The sequence below is a fragment of the Oryctolagus cuniculus genome, chromosome 1 (assembly GCF_964237555.1).
Source record: "Oryctolagus cuniculus chromosome 1, mOryCun1.1, whole genome shotgun sequence".
NCBI classification, from domain to species: domain Eukaryota; kingdom Metazoa; phylum Chordata; class Mammalia; order Lagomorpha; family Leporidae; genus Oryctolagus; species Oryctolagus cuniculus.
This window is the reverse complement of record NC_091432.1, coordinates 99,610,012-99,633,692: the sequence shown is the minus strand read 5'-3', so window position 1 is coordinate 99,633,692 and position 23,681 is coordinate 99,610,012. Positions and strand designations below refer to the sequence as shown.

The following is a 23,681-nucleotide window of genomic DNA, read 5'->3' as shown; positions in this document are numbered from 1 at the left end:
GTTGTTATCTGCTAATGTGTTGTCTGGTCCCCGGGCCTGACAGTTAATGATTTGTCGCAGACGGAGCCCCGCGGAGGAGCGAGCGAGCGAAGCAGCGAGGGAAGCGGCGAGCGCGCGCGGGAGTCGAGGGGAGCCCGCGCCGGCAGCGCAGGCGCCGCCTCCCGGCTTCTCAGCCCCGGCACTTGTGGGGATTCCGCGCGCAAGAGACGCTCAGGGGTCCCCATGGAGGCTGCACCGCCCGCGGCACCCGGCGCAGCGCAGGCCCACGCGCTGGGAGCGGCCGAGGCGTTCGGCAGGGTGCTGAGCCGGATCAAAGGCAAAGTCTTCACCTGGTGAGTGCGGGGCCGCCGCGTGGCGCGGCGGGGAGCGGCAGGGAGCGCCGGCTCGCACAACCTGCGGCCCGGCTCGAACGTGTCTGCCGGCGCCGGGGAGGCAAAGGTGGCGGCTCCGTGGACTTTGTTTCTGGGCGCCGAGGATATTGCGCTTCACCTGGCTTCACGAAGTGCTCGGTGCTCCTCCCGCGGAAGGGCATTTCAGGGGACTTGGTGGGGAAGGCACCCGGCTGGCACTGGGCGGTCGGAGCCTGTGGCTGCCTGGCGGCGGTGGGGGTGGGGACCGAGCCGCCCCCAGGGCTTCGGCGAAGGAGGAGTGCCCACCCTCGGGCTTGGCGGTGGATGGACTCCTCTTCTGGCGGTGCGCCCGCCCGAGTTCCTTCTGCCGCCCAGCGGGTCACACGTGGCCCTGTGAGCCTCCACTAACACGAGTTCACCCAAGTGCGAAACGCGGTGGAGTTGTGTGCTGCTGAGTGGCAGGAGACCAGAACCTGCCTTCTCCCCGGGCCTGAGCGAGGCCGGGCCCCTCTGGCGCTGGCGCCGCCGTGCCCGGTGAGAAGCGGGGAGAAATGTTCTGGAGGAGTTGGCAGGGACCTGGGGAAAGCGTTTCTGTGGTTACTGGAAGACTTGCCTTCTGCAGGTACAGGTAACCTGGGACCTAGCTACTGCACTCTGACAGGCACTGTAATTGCTTAGCAATTTAGATGGATAAAATCTCCTTTCCGCCTCAGGAAATAGAATGATTGTGGTACCCACTTTGCAGATGGAGCAACAAAGAAGGCTAAGCAATTTGCCCTGAGGGCATAGATTTGGGATTCAAATCCTGGTTGGGTCACTCAGTTTCTCTGTGCTCTAGTTTCCTTCCTTGTAAAGTGGAGATGACCACGGTTCCTACCTTGTGGGGCTGTGGCGAGGATTAATTGGTGGCTACCTGGGAGCGGACCCACAGCCTGGTCATTTCAGTGCTCTGCGCTGGTTAGATGTCACCACTGTTCCTAGGTGATGAGAACATGTGGCGGTTGTTCAGGGGGATGCCCGTGGCCTGAGCCTGGGGCAGACACTATGCCAGTTGTCAGTTTAGCAAGATGTAAAGAGAATGAACCATGATGGTTTTTTTCTTCTAATGTCCTCATATTTTCAGAATCCTGACATGTTGTTTTTAAGATTTTAGATAGAAATATATTCCATCCACTGGTGCACTCCCCAGATTCCCACACTAGAGCGGGGTCAGGCAGAAGCCAGGACCCGGGAACTCTATCTGGGTCTTCCACTTGGGCGGTCATCTGCTGCCTCTCAGCTTTCACAGGAAGGTGGATGGGAACTTGTACTCCAGTATGGGATGCAGATATCCTAATTAGTGGCTTAACCCCCTGTGCCTTATCTCTCACCCTTGAATCCTGGTATGTTTTACAATCAGGAGTGTCTAGAAGCTTTCTAATTAGGAGATTTCTGCTGGCTCTCAATAAACTTTTTGTACCTATCTGAGGGCTTTACTTTCTTCCTTGTGTGATAACCACTTGTGGGCATTTTATAATCCAATGGACAGAGTCCCTTAACAGTAGCAATAGTGTCTTTTGTTTTTGTGTATCCAGCACACAAATGAGTGAGTGAGTGGTGGATGACGAAGGTTCTTGGAGCTTTCTTTCTACTCTGCCTCACTTCTTAAACTCTCACCTTTATCTATCTTTATTCCAAGGGAGGGTCTTGGGCTGGAGTTTCTTTGTTGAAGGCTAAGTCTCTTGTTCCTTAAGCTTTTCAGTTTAATCCAGGCAGCCGTTCATGCATTTGGTGGATTCTGATAGCAGTTTTTCTTTGTCTAATACAGTAATCAGAAAAGTACATCTTACCAGATATCCAGTACTCCTTCTGCTCAGTATTGGAAACTGTTATTAAATCTCATCTCCCAAGTTTGAATTTTGTTCTTGAATCTCCAACCATGGGTGGTGCACTGTGGAGGGTGAGTTTGGTGAATGGATTTGATGTGTTATCACCATGTGCATGGGATACATTTTTAAAGATGTATTTATTTATTTGAAAGGCAGAGTTAGAGAGAGAGGGAGAGAGAGAGGTTTGCTGGCTAATCCTCTGCCTGCGGCGCTGGCACACTGGGTTGTAGTCCCGGTCAGGGCGCCGGATTCTGTCCTGGTTGCTCCTCTTCCAGTCTAGCTCTCTGCTGTTGCCTGGGAGTGCAGTGGAGGATGGCCCAAGTCCTTGGGCCCTGCACCCGCATGGGAGACCAGGAGGAAGCACCTGGCTCCTGGCTTTGGATCAGCGCAGTGCACCGGCCGCAGCGGCCATTGGAGGGTGAACCAATGGCAAAAGGAAGACCTTTATCTCTGTCTCTCTCTTTCACTGTCCACTCTGTCAAAAAAAAAAAAAAAAAAAAAAAAAAAAAAAAAAAAAAAGAAAGAAAGAAAAAAAGAAAGAAAGATGGTTCACTCCCCAGATGGCCACTACAGCCAGCGCTGCGCCGATCAGAAGCCAGGAGCCAGGTGCTTTTCCTGGTCTCCCATGGGGTGCAGGGCCCAAGCACTTGGGCCATCCTCCACTGCCTTCCGAGGCCACAGCAGAGAGCTGGGCTGGAAGAGGAGCAACCAGGACAGAATTTGGCGCCCCAACCAGGTCTAGAACCCCGGGTGCCGGCGCTGCAGGTGGAGGATTAGCCTAGTGAGCCACCGTGCCGGTGGCAAAATCCTTTAATGGTTATTTCATATCTATCTTTTTTTTTCCCCATCAAGTAGAAAACTTTTGGAGAGCACTGATTTTGTCAGATTCCTTTTGTCGGACAGTGCTGGATGCAGTTCATTCCTTCATTCTTTCATTCTTCAGAACTTGAACTTCTGTGCTCTAGGTTCTAGACTAGCATCTTGGCTACTATGATGAATATCTGCTCTCAAGGAAGCTTGTAGCCAAATTATGGTAAGAAGTTATGATGAGTGCTATGGAGGTCAGTACAAAGTTAAGCTAAAACAAGTGGCAGAGACCAAGTCTACGGGGTACCGTAGGCCTGGGGAGCTTTGAGTGACGTAGTCAGGATCATGAAGCATAAATAAGAGTTTTCCAGGGGGGCTAAGTGAGGAAGGACTTGGAAGTGCTGGAGAGTGTTTTGCTTAAGGAGCTGCAGGTAGCGTGGTGTGAGGAGGCCATGGGCTAGAGGAGCAATGGTACAATAATAGTAGGTTGATCAATGAGTGTTCTCCTTGTTGTCTAACAAAGGACCTGGCCTGGCCCTCTGGTTTCTTCTTTCATTTTTGTTTTCTCCTTGCAGACGATGTTTTAAAAGGGGTCACTGAGTTGTGTTTAACTATGCGGGCTTCATCTGTTCACTGAGCAGACATCTGTGCACCCCCATGCGCACAGCGCAAGTCTGAAGCTGGTGTGTAGCCCTGCTGAAGGGTATTATTCATTAGAGTTATTTAAGCAAAGATGTAAAGTAAGGGGCTTTTTCTGGCTTGTGCAGTGGGGCAATTGGGGAACTCTAGATCGTACCCATAAATTCTTCTCCCTGCCCCTTTTTATTAATTTTAATTAATTTCTTCCTCTTATACTAGACCCCAGAAGCCAGAAATGATATATAGTTTTGGTTACTCTTATGTGAGTATACTCTGATGGTTACAGTACCTATTACCTTACAGTAGATACATAATATGTATTGGATGCATGACTAAATTTTTTTAAGATTTATTTATTTTTATTTGAAAGAGTTACACAGAGAGAGGAGAGGCAGAGAGAGAGAGGTCTTCCATCCGATGGTTCAATCCCCAGTTGGCTGCAACGGCGGGAGCTGCGCCAATCTGAAACCAGGAGCCAGGAGCTTCTTCCAGGTCTCCGACATGGGTGCAGAGACCCAAGGATTTGGGCCATCTTCCACTGCTTTCCCAGGCCATAGCAGAGAGCCGGATTGGAAGAGGAGCAGCCGGGACTAGAACCGGTGCCCATATGGGTGCCAGCGCTTCAGGCCAGGGCGTTAACCCACTGTGCCACAGCGCCGGCCCCTGATGCATGACTAAATTAATCCCTGATTCCAAATAGGAATTATATAATGTATAATGTACTATATGTTTGTTTTTGATTCAGTTATGTTGTTTTGTTCATCTGGTGTTTCTCAACCTCAGCCCTATTGAGATTTTGGGTCCTTTTTTTTGGAGTGAGAGCTGTCCAGTGTATTGTAGGATATAGCAGCAGCCGTGGTCTCTATCCCGTTGATGACAGGATAGCACATTCCCTGTCACCACCCCCTTGGTTGTGACAGTGTCAGTGCCTACTGGGGAATGAAATCCCCCTTGGTGGAGAACCACTGAGCCAGCCCCGTGTTTCTGTCTCAGAGAATTCTGTGGCTCCATGGTCCCAGATAATGCAACATAGCATGATGAGCATTCCTAGACACTTCCCTTTGAGTACTGAAGAAGAGCTGATGGCCAGGCCTGGGTCTGAGTCCTTCCAAGTGACTTCAGTTTATCGGGGAGGGGATGAACTGCAGGATGAAGAAACCGTGGGCAACAGCACCACTATGGATTGCTGTTTTGCAGTGCTCTTCCATTAGGCTATTCCTATCAGTTGCTATTGTGGGGGGAAGAGTGTCAGCATCTCTAGATTGTAGCCCGTAAGCTCAAGGAGCTTGGAGCAGTGAGAGGAAGAATGATGCTAGTTGGACAACCTGAACCTGTTTTTATTAATTTCTCCATCCTACAGGGCGCTGTTAAAGGGGCAGGTAGCAATTGTCTCCCTGCAATGTAGGGGAGTGGCAAGCGGAACTTAAAAGCTTTCCTCCAGCATGCCCCAACTTTGCCCAAGCTGTAGGCCTCTCCCTCTACCAGATTGGTTCTAGACAACCAATGGATTAATGCAGCCTTTCTTTAGGCTGAGAGGAGGTGGCTGCTAATGTTTATTCTCTATCTTGATAGCACTTTCATAATATTCCAAGTCACCTGTCCCTTCGATGCCTATTGTTACTACTTCAGGTCAAGCCTTTATCATCTTGCTTGGACTCTTGTCCAAATAGCTTCCACTGCTGCCCTCCACCCTCTCCCTCTCCCACCGTCATCTCATGACACAAGAACCAGAGTGAGCCCCAAAGTGAAAGATCACTGTCATCAAGTAAGAATTCACCATGTATCAGACATCTCGTATTTCATCACTCCTATGACAAGTCTATAAAAATAGGGTTTTCAGATCCATTTGACAGAGCAGGCACACAGCTGGTGAGAGGCAGAGCTGAGATGGTTTCATTGGATTCTAAAAGGCAGACCAACTTTACTGTTTCAGAAATCTCACTGCATCAAGTTTAGACTGAAACCTTTCAGGATTCCTCCTGTCGTCTGCACCTGTGGTTTGCAAACTGGGGAGCCCTTGGAGCCCTTTGGAGTTTCCTTAGGGTTCCCTACTAGGGAAAAGTAGGGAGTGAGAGCTGGTGGGCTTCTGGCACCCTCTAGGGTATGTTGCTCTTGCCTGTTATATAGCTGGGCTTTTATGCAAGGTGTTTATTTTAGCCCATTTGGGCTGCAGTAATAAAACGGTAGCTGGGTGGCTTATGAACAACAGAGACTTATTTCTCACAGTTGATCGAGGTGCCTTCAGATTCCGTGTCTGTTGAGGGCACGCTCCCAGGTTCCTGGTTGGTGTCTTCTCACTGTGTCCTCGCCTGGTGGAAAGGGAAGACAGCAGCTCCCTCAGGCCTCTTTATAAGGCCATTAATCCCATGGGTGAGGGCTAGCCCTCATTGCCTCATCACCTTCCAGAGCCACACCTCTTCAAACACCATCACACTGGAGACAAGGTTTCGACGTGGGAATTTTTTCAGAAGCGAATACACAGTCTGGTTTGAAGAAAGGGTTCTGCAGCTAAACCACGTCTGAAAGGCAGTGTTCAGAGCTAAGCTGCTGCTGATCCTTCTCGTTGCTCTGTTCCTGTAATTGGTTTTCACTTCAGTGGTTTTTGTATTGTGGTTAAATAGAATTTACCATGGTACCATTTTTATGTGTACAGTGAATTCAGGGCCATGAAGTCCATTCCCACTATCCATTTCCCGAACTTCTGCATTGTCCCAAACACCAGCTCTACCCACTGTGTAATAACTGTCCCTTCCTCCCCGCAGCGCCTGGCAGGCACCATTCTACCTTTCTGTCTCTGTTATCTGACTTCTCTAGATAACCTCATGTAAGCGGGATTGTATGGGATCGGACCTCTCACGTGAGCTCCAGCTTCTGGACAGGGACGACAAGGCCCTCCCAGGCTCATCTCCCAGGATGCCGCTCTCACTTGGCACAATCCAGCCACTCTGATGTGCCTGTGGCTCCCGTGGACCCAGCAGGGCCTGTGCCTTTGCACCTGTAGTTCCCTCCTCGGATGCTTTTGCCATCTGACCTCTCCTCATGGTGGCTTAAGAACTTTCTGTGGGGGCCGGTTGCTGTAGTGCAGTAGGCTAAGCCTCTTCTGGCCCCCTTTTAGCCCCTTCTAACACCCATCTTGGTTGGGTGCCCCTCTTCTCTACTCCCCAGACACCTGTTCCTAACTCATGACATTGCAGTTCCCACGTTGTGTGTTCCATGTAATCATTGCTCCCCTGGGAGAATGCCGTATCATGGGCAGAGGCTCTTGTTCAGCATTGAAGTCCTGCCAGTGCTTTGTGCTTGGCACTGAACTGAAATGGTACCAATTCTTTGTGTTTTAGAGGTTGAACTGATTTCCAGTCATGGTAAAAATGCATTTGTGGGGCTGGTGCTGTGGCCTAACAGGTAGCCATTGCCTGCGGTGCCAACATCCCGTATGAGCACTGGTTCAAGTCCCAGCTGCTCCACTTCCGATCCAGCTCTCTGCTGTGGCCTGGGAAAGCAGTAGAAGATGGCCCAAGTGCTTGGGCCCCTGCACCCGTGTGGGAGACCTGGAAGAAGCTCCTGGCTCCTGGCTTCAGATTGGCCCAGGTCCAGCTGTTGTGGCCGTTTGGGGAGTGAACCAGCGGTTGGAAGACCTCTTTCTGCCTCTGCTTCTGCTTTTCCCTCTCTGCCTTTCAAGTAAAATTAAAAAAAAAAAAATTTAAATGAATTTGTAACCAGATTTGATAAATAAGATGTGATGGTTAGAACTGAAATAAAGTTAGGCTGTTTCTGAAAAGAAGCTTTCAAAGTTGTTTTGGAGGTAGCCACATCTGTGGATGAAGCAAGCTGCCTCTCAAGGAAGCTGTTTGTGTATATAAATTTTGGTAAGTTTGTTAAAAATTCTATGAACAGTTCCTTTGTTATTATTCATTGAGGATTATCAGAGAGAACTAAACATTTCACAGATTAATTTTCAAGGTAACTTAAAGTTCACTTTTTGAGCATTAAAATTATTTTTAAACAGCACTTTTAAAAAAAGCACTACTTATGTAATAGATTATCCACTTCTGCTAATTCATTTATTCATAATTTTTGGCAGTGATTCTTCAACATTTAATTGGTTTGTACTCAACAACTCTCTAGGGTAGGTGAATCCATTTACTTAACTGAGTGGGTCTGTTTGCAACTAATCCTGAAGATTTTGCCAAGAAAAAGTGACATGATGTAAAATTCTTCATAGCATATTTGGAACAAATATATGTGACTTTGCTCCTTTTAATACACAAAGTGCCTTCAACGTAGTAGATATCAACTTTGCTTTTTGGTTCTGGATCATCACTATGAGCTTCATTATTCTGCTAAGTGGCAGTAATATGCTCAGAGCATTGGAGTGAATTCTATTATTTTTTCTCACTTTTTTTCTCCCGGGTTATCACTTGTGATTTTTTTCTGTGGTTTCAAGCATATCTCTAGAAGAAGCCTGTGTTCTTTCTAAATTAAGATTTCTAATCTATCAACATTGTAGAAACCATAGAACTCAGCTTCTTAGAATTGCTCTTGCCTTCAAAGTATAGATAGGCCTCGAATAAAGATTTGAATAGTATTCATTTTAATACATTATAAAATCTTTTAGTCCACAAATTTTGGGATGTTTATTTTGAATGGTCACAGGAGTTTGTTAATTACAGTCAGACTAAACTTGGCTGTTTAGATTAATGATGCAGAGATAGATTCTGTAAAAAACCGTAGTGAAGCCCCAAAATTCTTTCTAGTCATTTCTTAAAAAGCAGAGTATTTGTGTGTGTGTGTGTGTGTGTGTGTGTGTGGAGAGGAGATAATTTGAATACAGAATAGGAAGGGTAGAGGGCCACAGTGAGAGGATGAATTACAGGTGCCAGGTTCTGATGTTCTGCGGCACAGTGGTTGAATGTAGTTCACAGTAACCTGTTACGTATTTAATAAACAAATAAAAGCAAGGAGTTGGAAGGCTCCAAATGTAAGTAATGATAAAGAGAGGGGCACATTAATTACTCTGATTTCTTCAGTATTCATTGTTCACATTTCTTGAAATATCACACTGCATCACATAAATATGTGCAATTATTGAGTGTTAACATCTTCCACTGCTTTCCCAGGCCATAGCAGAGAGCTGGATCAGAAGAGGAGCAACCAGGACACCAACTGGTGCCCGTATGGGATGTTGGAACTGCAGGCAGAGGCTTAGCTTTACTGTGTCACTGGAGAAAAGAGCCATGGAAGCTGTGGGGTTCTTGTCTTCACACAAGTAAGAATTCAGGCATGAGACAGAGTGAAGTAATAAGGTTTTGTTGGGGATAAGGCATCCATCAGAACAGAAGGAACAGATAGAGAGTGCCAAGTCATTCAGGCTAGGGGAGAACGAGATTACATGGTTGAATGGAGAGAATACACCTGGGCAAGCCAGGAGGGCGGCTCAGCAGAGAGCAGAGGGCTCAGTATGCCCAGTCTTTGTTTAGACTGGGGCTTTTAAGGGAAAAAGGAGCCAGGTTTCTCCTTCCCCTCCTCCTCTATGACAAAGGGTTTGTGGAGGATAAATTAGCCAATTCCTTCCCAGGGTTGTTGGTGCTGGCTGAGCCAGGCAGAGGGGGTGTCTGTGAAGGTTTTATTGCCCCACTTGGTCCTGAGGAGACAGAATTCTCCTGGGAGCTTTCCTTTGGAGGAAAGGGTGGGATCACCTGGAAGGTCATCAGGGTCTGAGCAGGACTTTGAAGTGCAAAATGCTGGGTTTCTGGAGCTTGCACAGTAGGTGCTGATCTTCAGGCCCTTCTCACTCACACATAGGCTAATTTCTAACTTCCTAACATTCTCTCCCCCCTCAGGAGAGAAATACCCATAATCTTATGGGGATAATTGGCCAAACGTCCATTTTCTGTAGCTACTTCGGAAGCTGACAAAATGGATGTAGAGAGGGATATGGGTATTTTTCTCTTGCTATCTGTCCTATGGTGTTTGAGAGTGGCATCAGGAACCATTGTCCTGCTTGGTCTAGAGGGTTGGTCATCTTACCTGATGTGGTAGGCTGGAAGTCCTGTCTTAGAAGCACCTGAAGTGGATGGCTTGTCTTCTGTTAGAGGCAAAAAAACAAGGGCATTAGACACAAAAGTCTGCAGAGAAGCAGAAAGAATGTGGATGTTATGTCACCAAGGGGAGGCAATGACCAGGATTTCTATGACCAGATGTTAGGCCAGATATTTTAGCCTTGTCTGACCTGGTCCTGGAGTTGTCTGGTCCTGTCCATGAAAGCATGAATATGATTTTGTACCCATCTAGTTTGACCCTAGTTCAGGACACTTTCTTGGGCAACAAGTAGCAGGTCTAGGGCCTGCCTGTTTTGAAGGACTGAATTAGCAATCCCTTTCTGAGAGCCCTAGTCATGACAGCTTGTTTTTTTCCCAAAGGGGGGACCTCTGCTTTGGTTCCTTGTTGAGAGCCTGATCTAGGAACTATGCAATTTCCCGTATCTAGGAATCCGTAACTGGTTAGGGAAATGCTGGAACTACCTGAAGTTTGCAGAAGTAGGAATTTACTGCATGGCCCATATCCTCTCTGGGGTTGGTTTTCTCTCCCCAGGGGTGAGGATAAGGGTTAAATAATTAACTCTCTAGTGGACTGGCTATGCTCCCCCCCACCCCCCATGCCTAATAGCTATGTTTTGCTAGGAAGTTAAGCTAATGTATAAGACCAGAGTCTCAGGCTGGGAAAGGAAACAGACTAATAAATCATTTACATTTAACCACCTACATTTTAGATTATTTCATACTCCTTTAAGTCCTTGGTGAGGTCCTGTCCAAATAGGTGCAGGACTAAGTCAGCTGTTGCTCTAAGCCCTGTTTTTAGGAACTGGCAGGAAGGGCTTTTTAAGTTTACCAATATTTGGATAGGTTTTAAGGCCTGGCCAGGTATGTGTGAGGCCCAGACCTATCCATGGGATGCTGGAAGAGAATTACAAGAGATGTGAATCTCCTTAAAGGAGACACCGTTTTGACTTCTACATGTGGCTGGACTAGTAGGAGAACTGAAAAGGAGGCTAGTACAGATAGGCAACTTACGGTTCACTGCCCCTCGGCCATCCCCTCAATAGCAGTGTTTAGAGCTGGAAGCTGGGCAGAGGCTGGACAGAGCCAAAGGCTTTGTAGCTTGGGGCCTCAGGGTCTGCAGTTCTTAACCAGGAATTCTTCGACACCCAGGGCAGTTCTGTTTCTTGGCAGAGCTGACAGAAGCTGGTTTCTGTTACAACAGCTTCTTGCCCAGTGCCCTGGCTCCTCACATCAGAAACAGGTGCCATTTGGGGTGATCTGGCCTTGTTGGGTCTCCTTGACAGCAGATCTCTGTGTAAAGCAGTCATTAATTGGCCTGCTGCCCATCCTTACATTGCTCCTGCCGCTACCTTGCTCCTCATTCTCCTGGTTTCTAATAAAGTAGACCATGGAAGCAGCCTCCATGATGTCAGTCAAGGGGGTGCTCAACCCAACCCTGATTTTTGAAGATTTCTTTTAAAATCATCAGGATGAGCTAGGAAGCTATGGTCATGGGCAAATTCTGACAGCACCCCCAGTTTAGTGCACCCTTTCTGTTTTGCCTTCTTCCTTGTAACTCAAGGTTCTCTGACGCATGTCAACAAAATTGGGGATTGGAAAATGTGTTTCACACCTGCTCAATTCAGCAAATAAATGTGAATTAAAACTGTATCCATGTGGAGAAGTATGACCTTTCAGGTAAGATCAAATGTGGTGACCTGTCTGTATATTTTGAGGTCATCATACAACTTCCCACCTCCCCCTAAATTGGGTTAAGGGGAGTTCTTCCCATTTACTGTGTACACAGAAAAATCAGTCTAGCTGCTAAATCATTTCATAGTTTCATCTCTCATTTTCTGGCTATGCTATTTGGTCCTTTATACTGTGGCTAGGCATTATTACAGAAAAGGTCAGTCATCCCTTTATAAGGTGTGGGGATCAAACTGCACATCACTGTGGAGAGTCCTATGGAACAGTCAACTTCCCTTCTGGAAGAGAAAAGAGGAGAAATGAGGCAGCAAGTCAGGTCTCTGCTTAGCCTGACTTTCTGGGCTTTCGAATTTAACTGGTGTTTAACAAGTGTTTGCTGCATAGCCTGACTTAGAGAAGTGGCAGACATCTCTGACATCCTTAGGCTTCCGGATTTTCACTGTGTAGCTGGTGGGCCTGGGTTGCCAAGTTTAACTAGTGTCACTGTGTAACCTGTAAGTTTATTCTAGAACATACCAAACGGTGAATTTTTGGATTTATGTAGTAAGTTTTTGGGCTTCTGGATTTTCACTGTGTAGCCTGTGGATACTAGAGCTTTCTTGGGCTCCTGGAACCCAGTTCTCTGATATCTGCCCTATAAGCATCTCTTTTGCAACACTAAGTCTCTTTTGGAACACTTCCTCTCTTTTGGCTGGACCTCCGTTTGATCCACATTTTGAACTAGAATGCTGGGCTTCCGGAGCTTGCGCAGAAGGGGCTGGGCTTCAAGCCCTTCTCACACAACGTAGGCTAATTTCCAGCTTCCTGCCTAACAGATGTACCAGTTTGTACACCCAGCAGCGGTCTATGAGAAATCCTCTGAAACAACTTGCTGTTGTGCTTGGGACAGCTAAAGAAATGTAAGAGTATTTCTTAATTTCCATATGCCGGATCACTAAGGAAATGGGGTCTCTGTATGTTTATTGGCCTATGTGGTTCTTCTTCCGTGAAGTGCTAGTGTTTTGTGAAACACCCACCTTTTGCACATAATTTTTTTAGTAAGCAGATTGCTCTATACACATCGCAATTTCCGTGGGTTCTAAAGGTACCACCTGAGAGTTGAAAAAAATCCGGGGCTTGCGTCAGCTTCGCCACTAATGTCTGTGTGTTTCACCTCATGTGCAGTTCATTTGCAAAGTCTGAGTGTTGGCTGGATTAAATGAGGAGCAGCCGGGGCATGGTAAGGGGAGGAGCATGACCATATTTCTGGTTCGAGTCCTGTGGGTGTTGAAAGGCTGGAAGGGGTGCATGACTCACAGGAAACCTGCTCTACGCCTCTATCTGCCTCTTTGGGCTGGGCCCTTGGAACTTTCTAGACTAGCCTTAGCCTCCTTTTTTCTTCAGGTGCCTGCCTGCTGTTTGATGAGTGTTTTAGGTCGGTTATTAGAGAAATCCGGCTCACCACTGGCACAGGAAGAAAGAGAATTTATTACTTTACAGAATGACCGAGGGTTCTGCCGCCAAACCACAGAGAGACCAGAGGAGCGGTTGGAGCCTGGAGCCAGGACCAGCACCCAGCCCGGGGTTCCTCCCTATCTCCTGTGCTTTGCTCTTACTGTTGATGATCTTCCTGTGGGGATTCTGTCGGACAGGATAAACCAGCCAAAACAAAAAGCTCACGTTTCCGGAATGACTTTTATTTTGGCAGTCCATAAGGAGCTACACTTAGATCTTACCATAGTTTAAAAATTTAGTTGAAAACTTTCCATTCCACCTCAATGGGCAGGCAGTATTCGGCCCTGAACATTTATGGGATGTGGCTTCTTGGCTGCCTGCTGCGAACGGATCAGTCTGCTCTCCTCAGTTCTCGTGCCAGGCTGGGATGGGAGAGGCAGGGCTGCGTGCCTGTCTCAGGGATGTGAACTCTAGTCTAGTGTGGACCCTAGGAGCAGCAGCGCACTCATTGCCCAGTGCAAGTCACAAGCTTCCTGATTGTACCCTTCCCCCTGTCTTTCTCCTGCCTTTTCAGTCTCCTTGGGAGCTCCTGTGTCTCCCTGGAGGTACTCCTCCTGGGATTCTCACAGAGGAGGCTGGGGTGAGAGGTAGATGCTGGGGGCAGGGACCACAAACCCCACACAGCACCCCCAGTTTAGTGCACCCTTTCTGTTTTGCCTTCTTCCTGATTTAGGCTCTGTAACTCAAGGTTCTCAACAAAATTGGGGATTGGAAAATGTGTTTCACACCTGCTCAATTCAGCAAATAAAAAATAAGAAGGGAGGACCCGCTGTTGTTTTGCAGGAGGGTAAGCCTCTGTTTGCAACACCTGCATCCCATATGGGAGAGTGGGTTCCAGACCCAGCTGCTGCTTCTTGCTAATGCGCCTGAGAAAGCAACGGATGGTGGCCTAAGTATTTGGGCCTCTGCCAGCCATGTGGGAGACATGGATGGAGTTCCAGGCTGCAGCCTGGCCCAGTCCTGGATATTGTGGGCATCTGGGGAGTGAACCAGTGGATGGAAGATCTCCCCTCCTTCCATCACTCTGCCTTTAAAACAAACAAATAAATCTTAAAATAAACAGGAAGACGAAGAGAAGGATTTCATAAATAGATCTTATACCCTTTCCCTACTTCTATAGAACAGCCCTTGTTATAATCGTTGTAGAACATAGCATCAAACAGATTGTGCTAGTCAATGCCCATTGTTAGAGATGCAGGATAATTTGCATCAGTTAATCTCTGTGCTTCCGTTTCTTTATCTATACAAAGCTATCATAATAATACCTACCACATGGATTAGGATTTTGAAATCGTCAGGACAGTTCTTGGTACATAGAGTGCATTCAGCAAGCCATAATTATTATTACCACTACTATTCTTAGAAGATATTATGTGGCTATGTATGTATAAAGGGAAGAAAAATACCCCTGACACAGTTCCCAATCAATTAGAGCAAATGTATCATGTGAGACATTCAAGGCAAAATGTAGAGAGAGGGAAAAGGGGGTTACAATCCTTGTGGTAACAAGGATTTAGAGGTCACCATTGTGGCACTGGGCAGCCTTCTTACTGCCTGTAGTCCCACAATTGTCTCTCTCTCTCTTTTTTTTTTTTTTTTTTTTAGCATGGTAGAATTGAAAGAACATAGACACATTTTTGGATTTTAAGCTAGTGCTGCTGTTTATTTGCCAAAGGAACTTGGTTAAAATATTTGAGCTTTGGCCAAATGACACCTGTTTTATATGTTGTGTGAAAATCCAGGAAGCTGATTAAGCCAAGAGGTCAGACCAGTGGCTGGCACTGTGTCCCCTCTTCTTTTTATTGTATAGGGGGTGAGAGGGTATTAATATGCTTCTTCTATGTTCTTGTAGGACATAATGTATAAGAAGAAACTGCTGGATTTACAGTTTTTACTTTTGTTGGCTTTTGTGAAACCAGCTCCATTATTTCAGCTTGATGGCCTGGTTTTCATTTTCTACCTTGAAAATGACAGTGTTTTAATCTAGGGTGGCTCCTGCTCAGCTTTGCCTGCCATTATTTAATAGACTCTTTATTTGATGTGATTATCTTGTTTCTAAGCAAATTCATTGAGATGAATGTAGATAGTTATAGCTATGATTCAAGCATTGTTTTAAAGTATCACATGCATTTTTAAAAATTTATTTGAGAGGGCCGGCGCCGTGGCTCAATAGGCTAATCCTCCACCTTGCGGCGCCGGCACACCGGGTTCTAGTCCCGGTTGGGGCGCCGGATTCTGTCCCGGTTGCCCCTCTTCCAGGCCAGCTCTCTGCTATGGCCAGGGAGTGCAGTGGAGGATGGCCCAGGTGCTTGGGCCCTGCACCCCATGGGAGACCAGGAAAAGCACCTGGCTCCTGGCTCCTGCCAGGATCAGCGCGGTGCGCCGGCTGCAGCGGCGGCCATTGGAGGGTGAACCAGCGGCAAAGGAAGACCTTTCTCTCTCTGTCTCTCTCTCTCACTGTCCACTCTGCCTGTCAAAAAAAAAAAAAAAAAAAAAAAAAAAAAAAAAAAAATTTATTTGAGAGGTAGAGTTACAGAGAGAGGGAGATACAGAGAGAGGTCTTCCATCTGCTGATTTACTTCCCAAATTGCTGCAATGGCTGGAGCTGTGCTCTTCAGAAGCCAGGAACCAGGATCTTTTTCCAGGTCCCCCATGTAGGTGCCAGGGCCCAAGCACTTGGGCCATCTTCCACTGCTTTCCCAGGCCATAGAAGAGAGGTGGATTCAAAGAGGAGCAGCTGGGACACGAACTGGCAATTATATGGGATGCCTGCACTGCAGGTAGATGCTTAACCTACCATGCCATAGCGCCAGCCCCACACATGCATTAGCACAAACTTAATGGCTTAAAACTATTAAAAATTTATTATCTTACAGTTAATAGGTCAGAAGGAAAATGCAGGCCAAAATAAAAAGATCTTTGGGCTTGCATTCTTTTTTCGAAGATTTTTTGGAGATTGAGTTTCCTTCACTTGTCCAAATTCTACAGGCTACCTGTTTCTTTCCTCGGGTCATGGCCCTCTTGATCTCCAAAGCCAGACACTTTGCATCTCTTCAATTCTCCCTCTGACTGTAACTGGAAAAGGTTCTGTTTTTTTAAGGACTCATTTGATTAGATGAGTCTACCTGGCTAATTCAGGAAGAGCTCCCCATTTCAAGGTACCTAACCTTAATACCATTTGCAAAATCTCTTTTGCTGTGTAAGGTAACTTATTTGCAGGTGTGTATGTGTGTGGCAGGGAGGTTGGACATATTGGGAGGACCATTATTCTCCCTTCCATGTTTAGTGATAGAACCTAAAAATGTTTCCAATAAAAAAAATAGCTTTAGAGCACAAAGAAAAAAGACCATCTGGATGTTGGTAAAACTGCAGCAAGAATTCATAAAATGTCAAGGAAACTTTTTCTTAGCCCTTTTAACTCACAACCTTTTATATAACTCAGTGCTTGAAATCATCCAAGAATTTCTGTTGACTCTGTTCAAGTCCTACCCCAGGAGTGAAAGAGATTAGACCACTGCTGATACCCATGGATGGGCTGTCAGGCCTAGTCATGCTGGAGAATTTACCATGCTCTTCCCTCTACTGGGATGACCTGAGCAAGAGATGAACTATCCCTCCACGAACAAGACTTCCGTGAAATCCCAGGTTAGGTTAAGAGCCCATCCTATGCTCTGCATCTCGTTGGTCACATTCATTGCACTGGTGATTTCCATGAGCTCAGCGGCTCTGTTTCTCCATGTTTTTAGAGCATGGTACAGTGTTAGGATCCCTCTAGGAACAACAAAACAAAGAAACAAAAAAACAAAACTCAAAAAAACAACTTGCTGAATTGAACTGATTATCCTTGAGGAGATGGTAATAAAAATCATTTTGGGCTGTTGAAGTCGCCTCCTAGGTTTTCACTATTTCCACTAAGCAGGTAAGGAAAATTCTTACACGTTCCAGTCTCTATGTAGAAGTCCTGCAGCAAAGCCTTCTCTCCTCCAAAGACACAGGTCCAACCTTTATTTGAGTGTTCCCGAGGTAGATGAGCCCTCAAACACGGCTGCAGTTTTTTTTTTTTTTTAAGAATTATTTTATTTATTTGAAAATCAGAGTTACACAGAGAGAGGAGGAGAGGCAGAGAGAGAGAGAGGTCTTCCATTCCACTGGTTAATTCCCCAAATGACCGCAATGGCCAGAGCTGAGCTGATCTGAAGCCAGGAGCCAGGAGCTTCTTCTGGGTCTCCCAGGTGGGTGCAGGGGCCCAAGGAGTTGGGCCATCTTCTACTGCTTTCCCAGGCCATAGCAGAGAGCTGGATCAGAAGAGGAGCAGCCGGGACTCAAACAAGCGCCCATATGGGATGCTGGCGCTGCAGGCTGTGGCTTCAACCCACTGTGCCACAGCGCCAGCATCTACGGCTGCAGTTTATCAGGGAGCTCTGTCCTGTTGGTAGGTTCACTTACCCTCCCATACCTCAGGTGGCATTTGCTTGATCTATGTGTGTGTGTGTGTGTGTGTGTGTGTGTGTTTAGAGAGTTAATTATTTATTTGAAAAGGCAGAGTTACAGAGAGAGAGAGGGAGGAGACAGAGGCAGAGAGAGAGGGAGTCTTCCATATGCTGGTTCACCCCCAAAATGGCTGCAACTGCTGGACTGGGCCAGGCCTAAGCCAGGAACCAGGAATTCCATCTAGGTTCCTGGATGGTGGGAACCCTAGTACTTGGGCCATCTTCTGCTGCTTTCCCAAGTGCATTAACAGGGAGCTGGATGGGAAGTGGAGCAGCCGAGACCCTTAACTGGTGCGCATATGGTGGAGGTGCACATATGGTACAGGTGGAAGCTTAACCTTCTACACCACAGCGGAGGGAGGCCCCATGTATGTGTGTTTTGAGACATTGAATATTGGTCCCTTCAACTAGCATTCATTTGATTTTCTGCTAGTTTTCTAGAGGATCTGATATTCTTAGCTTCTTGGTTATTGCTATGGGATAATAGTGTGATGATTTAAAATTGCCAGGTATTGTACAAGTTGGTATATGTTAGTAGTATGGACAATATTAAATTGATTGGAGTGTGTTAAGATGTATTTCATGTAAAATTCCAAGTACAATGTAAATTATAATTTCTCAATAATGGCATGCTTATTATGAAATATATTATGTGTCATAAAATATATATAAAAATACTCAATAGTTAATGGTCAGATAAAAGATTGGGCTTTTTTTTTTTTTTTTAATTTATTTGACAGGTAGAGTCATAGACAGTGAGAGATACAGAGAGAAAGGTCTTCCTTTCCGTTGTTCACTCCCTAATTGGCCGTTATGGCTGGCGCTGCGCCGATCTGAAGCCAGGAGCCAGGTGCTTCCTCCTGGTCTCCCGTGCGGGTGCAGGGCCCAAGCACTTGGGCCATCCTCCACTGCCCTCCTGGGCCACAGCAGAGAGCTGGACTGGAAGAGGAGCAACCAGGACTAGAACCTGGTGCCCATATGGAATGTCAGTGCCGCAGGTGGAGGATTAACCAAATGAGCCATGGAGGCGGCCCAAGATTGGGCTTTTATAGAAAGAAATGGCATTTGTATGATCTAGCCTGTATTTTTGCAGTTACATTCATTTCCATCAGCTATCTGGTTAGAGAAGAAGAGGAGATGGATCTTCCATCGGGAAGTTATTTTTAGAGTCACATAGAAGGCAGGTGCTACTGGAAGCACTCTACTTAGTGCCAGGGAAATTGTTTCTTGCACCTGGCTCTGACACTGTTGAACAACATCAGTTAGGGAACCCTTTCACTCTCTGTGATCCCACAGCATTGGTAAATGGATAAAAAAAATCAAATAAGAAAAGTTTTTGTAAACTGTGAGGCACTATAAAAACAAGCTATTCTGATGGGGTCCATTAGCATGAGTGTAATAAATAAATAATATGTGATGATGATGGATGCCCATTGGCAAGTCCATGGAGCTTTAAATCAGCAGTTTGGAAACCCTGAATATTGACAGAGGGTCACGAAGCAAAGGCGGGTAGGGGAGAAATGGAAGAGGAAAGGCGAGCTGCGAATCCTAGTGAGCACAAGGATTCCAGACAAGTCAAGGAGAAGTCTTCAGTGTTGCAAGGAGCATTTCTCACTGTTCTTTCACTTTCCTTGTTTTTTTAAAAAAGGATGTAGGTTTTAAAAATTGATTTCTCATTGTCAGTTTCTACACACAGCATGAATAAAGAGTAAAGCAACCAAAAGAAAAGAAAAAAAAGCCCCATAATCTGGTCCAAATTCTCTGGTTCTTCTAAGGTTCAGTCAGGAAATTTGATCTATTAATCAGTTTGCCGAGGTATTGACTTCTTACCCTTTGCAGTGGCATCTTTTGGCTCTAGCCCTTTTCTTGCTCCTGCAGATTTGGAACAGATGAAACTGATCCAGGACCTTGTAGAGATGGGAATGCCCAGGGATTGAAGTTTGTCTTGATTAAAAACATCCCAAGTTATGACTAAAGTGACCAAATGTAATCAGATGGGCTACTTGCTGGATCTAGACCTGCACACGACTTGCTCTTTAAACTTCTGTTGTGTTCTTATAGGACACTGCAAAATCTCCTCTGCCTCTAATCTAAGAAGCACCATATGATATATATATATATATATATATATTTGAAAGGCAGAGTTACAGAGATAAGAGAGGCAGAGACAGAGATCTTTCATCTGCTGGTTCACTCTCCAGATGGCTTCAACATCTGGAGCTGAGCTGACCCGAAGTCGGGAACCAGGAGCTTCTTCTGTGTCTCCCACGTGGGTTCAGGGGTCAAGTGCTTGGGCCATCTTCTACTGCTTTCCCAGGCCATTAGCAGAGAGCTGGATTGGAAATAGAGCAGCTGGGAATCTAACTGGTGCCCATATGGGACGCTGGCGCCACAGGCCAGCATTACCTTCTATGCTACAGTGCCGGCACCACCACCATATAATGTTTTGTAAAGATTAGTAGAGAAAAAAATATTTTGTCAATTTCAGAAGTGGCCTGCTCAATTATTTTATCTAAAATAATCATGAAAACAAGAAAATGTAATTTGTGTTATGAAGTAATTTTTGGTAAAGCTTGCTTCCAGTGCTTCATTAAATGCTTCTTGACTTGGTACAACTTCTTTGGAATTTTCTAGCTCTTTTCATTAAAAAAAAAATCATTTTATTTATTTAAAAGATGAGAATGAGAAAACGAGTGGGTTCCCATCCACCAGTTCATTCCTCAAATGCTCTCAACAACCAGGGCTGTGCCAAGCTAACACCAGGGGCCTGGAAGTCAGTTTGGGTCTCTCGTGTGAGTGACAGGGACCCAAGTACTTGAGCCATCATCTGCTGCCTCCCAGGATCTGCATCAGCAGGAAACTGGAATGGAGAGCAGAGCCAGCACTTGAACACAGGCATTCTGATATGGGATATGGGCATCACATCCCAAGTGGTGGTTTAATCACTGTGCCAAACTCCCACCATGAATTTTCTAGTTCTGTATGTCTGGAACACCAGGTTCAGTCATTAGGGTGAGTCTTGCTGTCCAAATTCACATTAAAAAAAAAAAAAGGGTTTATTTATGTATTTGAAAGTCAGAATTACAGAGAGAGAGGGAGAGACAGACAAAGAGAGATCGTCTATGTGCTGGTTCACTCCCCAAATGCCTGCAATGGCTGCACTGGGCCAGGCCTAAACCGGGAGCCAAGAACTCCATCTGAGTCTTACATGTGAATGGCAGGAGCACAAGTACATGGGCCATCTTCTGCTGCTTTCCCAGGTGCATTAGTTGGGAACTGGATTGGAAGTGGAGCATCTGGGACTCAAACTGCTGCTCTACATCAGCCCCCCAAATTTACATTTATATTTGAAAATGAGTGTATTAATTTATAATGAGAATCATCACTGCTAAATTTGGCTTCTAGTCACAATAAGACCATCCCAACAGAAAATATGAGATCTGAAGTTACTTGGTGAATCTAGAACAAGGACAAAAGAAATTACATGTTCCCGACTTCATGAAACCCTTTCTCTTGGCACCTGCTTTCCAAATGGGTGAAGACTCGTAGCTTAGGAAAACGCTGGACCCCTGTATAGGTCGGAAGAATACGAGATAACTCATCCAGTTTTCTTCTTCCAGAATTCATTTTGCCTAGCAGAGCAGATCACTGTCACTCTGTCCCATCTGAATATGCATTGTGACTTATTTTTAGGTTGAATTCTTTCTGGTGGTCACATTTGGGTTGACATTTCCCAGTTGCAATGTAGAATGATCTATTGGTGTACTCCATCATAATCCCCTGGCTACAGCTGTACTCAGAGGCTTGGGTAAAGCTTTGGTGGCATTTTCATGTTTGCAGCAATTCACTCGGCCCATTTTGATGCACATTTTGATAAACAAAGATGGATATGACATTGTTTCTGCCTTTTAGGAGCCTGCAATCTACCCAGGGACCCAAACATGTATACTACCTGGAATACAGTGTGAGATGTTTTACATTATAGCAGCAGTCTTCAGGGTTTTCCTCTGTTGTGAGCTCCTGTTCTTATTTATTTATTTATTTTTGCCAGAATGCTCTTTTTTTTTTTTTTTTTTTTTTTTTTTTTATTTGACAGATAGAGTTAGTGAGAGAGACAGAAAGGTCTTCCTTCCGTTGGTTCACTCCCCAAATGGCTGCTAAGGCTGGAACTACGCCGATCTGAAGCCAGGAGCCAGGTACTTCTCCTGGTCTCCCATGCGGGTGCAGGGCCCAAGCACTTGGGCCATCCTCCACTGCCTTCCCGGGCCACAGCAGAGAGCTGGACTGGAAGAGGAGCAGCCAGGAGTAGAACCCGGTGCCCATATGGGATGCCGGTGCCACAGGCGGAGGATTAGCCAAGTGAGCCATAGCGTTGGCCCCCAGAATGCTATTTTTGAAAGATTTTGACCCTCCCCACAGCTGCATTTGTTGAGTAGTAATGAGTTTATTTTTCTCTCTTTTAAATAATCAGACTCTAGAGCTTCTGCTTAACATGAAAAAAAAAAAAATGAGTGTTATTCCAGTTGGTTGCTATAATTATAGCTGGAAGCAAATAAATGTGTGTTTTGGTTGTGTGAACAGCCTTATTATCTTAAAGGTACCATTCCTTTAGGTTTTGGTTTAAGCTTTATTATGGGAATATTCAAGCAAGTAGAAGCTGTTTCCTACTGTTATGTACCCATCACCCGGTTTCAGTAAATGCCTTCAGCTCATCTTGTTTCATGTATATCCCTCTGTTTCCTTCCCCCTCATGATTTAAATTTCAGTTGTCCTATAATATCGTACATACATATTATTCAGTATTAATCTCCAGAAGATAAGGATTTAAACATGTAATCATAATACCATTATCCTATCTAAAAACTACAATAATTCCTTAATATAAAATATCCAGTTCCTGTTCAGGTATCTTCAGTTATCTCATAAGTTTAAGAATATTTTGTTCAAGTTGACATGCAAATAAGGTCCGTATATTTTAGTGCATTTTAGTATATGTGCTGCTGAAGCGAGCACTTAATGCATCTTCCTGTCTACATCATTTTCTCTCTGTAGTCTTCCCTTCCTCTTTTAAAAAATTTTTAGTGAAAAATGAAAAAAAAATTATTTGAAAGGTGGGGTTGGTGGTGTTAGGAAACTGGCGCAGTTGTAGCCAGGTGGCCGAATGGCCCAGCTACCTGAGCCAGGCTCCACCCCCATCCTAATGGGATTCGCTGCTCCTGCTTCCCTGCCCGCCCTCAGGCAAAGTTTTAAAAGGGCCTGTTCCTGCACACGTGCTCTCTCGGCCCTTCTCTCCTGCTCTCTCTCTGTTCCTCTCTCCAGCCTCCTCCTCTGGTCTCTTGGCTCTTGGTTCTTCCCTTCTGCTCTCTGCTCTATCTTCTCTCCTTGCTAGCTCCCTCCTCTCTGTTTCACTCTTATATTCTCTTTCTCTCTTTTTCCTTCGCCGCCCCTTCACTCCGGTCTGTAGGGTGTTCCCCAATAAACCCTTTCCCTTACTCCAGTGTCCGGTGTGCTTTGCGAAGGCTAACATTAAGATATAACAGGTGGTGGGGGGAGCAGGAGACTCAGAGAGCACAAGAGAGCAGTTCCATTGCTGGTTCACCCACAGCAGCCTGTGCTGCTGGGCCAAAACTTGGAGCCAGGAACTCAATCCATGTCTTTTCTACATGGGTGTCAGGAACCCAATTACTTGAGCCATCACCATTGCTTTTCTGGGTCTACATTAGCAAGAAGTTGGAATCAGGAGCCAGAGCCAGGAATTGAACCCTGGAATTGAACCCAGGAACTCATCTGATGTGGGACTTCTGTGTTTTAACTGACAACTTAACATTAGGCTAAACTCTTGCCCCTCTTTTTAAATTTTCCTTGCAGTTTATTTTATTTATTTATTTATTTTTAAATATTTATTTATTTATTTGAAAGTCAGAGTTACACAGATTGATGAGGCAGAGAGAGAGAGGTCTTCCATCCGCTGGTTCACTCCCCAACTGGCTGCAATGGCTGGAGCTGCGCTGATCCGAAGCCAGGAGCTTCTTCTGGGTCTCCCACGTGGGTGCAGGGGCCCAAGGAGTTGGGCCATCTTCTGCTACTTTCCCAGGTCACAGCAGAGAGCTGGATGGGAATTTCGGGTCTGATGCCCATATGGTATGCCGGCGCTTCAGGCCAGGGTGTTAACCGGCTGTTTTTGAAGAAACAATTCATTTGTCATGTAGAGTTGCTCACATTCTTGTTTTTGCTGGCTGTGTCCTGGGTTTCCGGTATTTCCTTCTTGGCATAATGCTTTTTAAA

The 23,681-nt window shown here is 45.8% G+C and overlaps 1 protein-coding gene and 1 long non-coding RNA gene across 8 annotated transcripts in view; one reads left to right on the top strand and one right to left on the bottom strand.

The window, feature by feature from the left end:
• Positions 1-23,681, top strand: part of SLC35F2 (solute carrier family 35 member F2) — a 56,296-nt gene that overhangs the window by 471 nt on the left and 32,144 nt on the right. Inside the window, exon 2 of one of the 3 annotated variants that reach the window (XM_051849731.2) lies at positions 61-332. In XM_051849731.2, coding sequence (XP_051705691.2) covers positions 223-332 — 110 coding nt within the window. In that variant the 5' untranslated portion in view covers positions 61-222. Of the gene's footprint in view, positions 1-60; positions 333-779; positions 973-23,681 lie in introns of those variants that run through there. The other 2 variants (XM_070077724.1, XM_051849741.2) reach the window with 2 other exon arrangements.
• Positions 5,793-23,681, bottom strand: part of LOC103349530 (uncharacterized) — an 84,791-nt gene continuing 66,902 nt past the window's right edge. For 3 of the 5 annotated variants that reach the window (XR_011390448.1, XR_011390445.1, XR_011390446.1), the window contains 2 exons: positions 9,692-9,749; positions 5,793-5,973 (listed from right to left, as the gene is read on the bottom strand). This is a non-coding gene — a long non-coding RNA (uncharacterized lncRNA). Of the gene's footprint in view, positions 5,974-9,691; positions 9,750-16,957; positions 17,202-23,264; positions 23,673-23,681 lie in introns of those variants that run through there. The other 2 variants (XR_011390465.1, XR_011390474.1) reach the window with 2 other exon arrangements.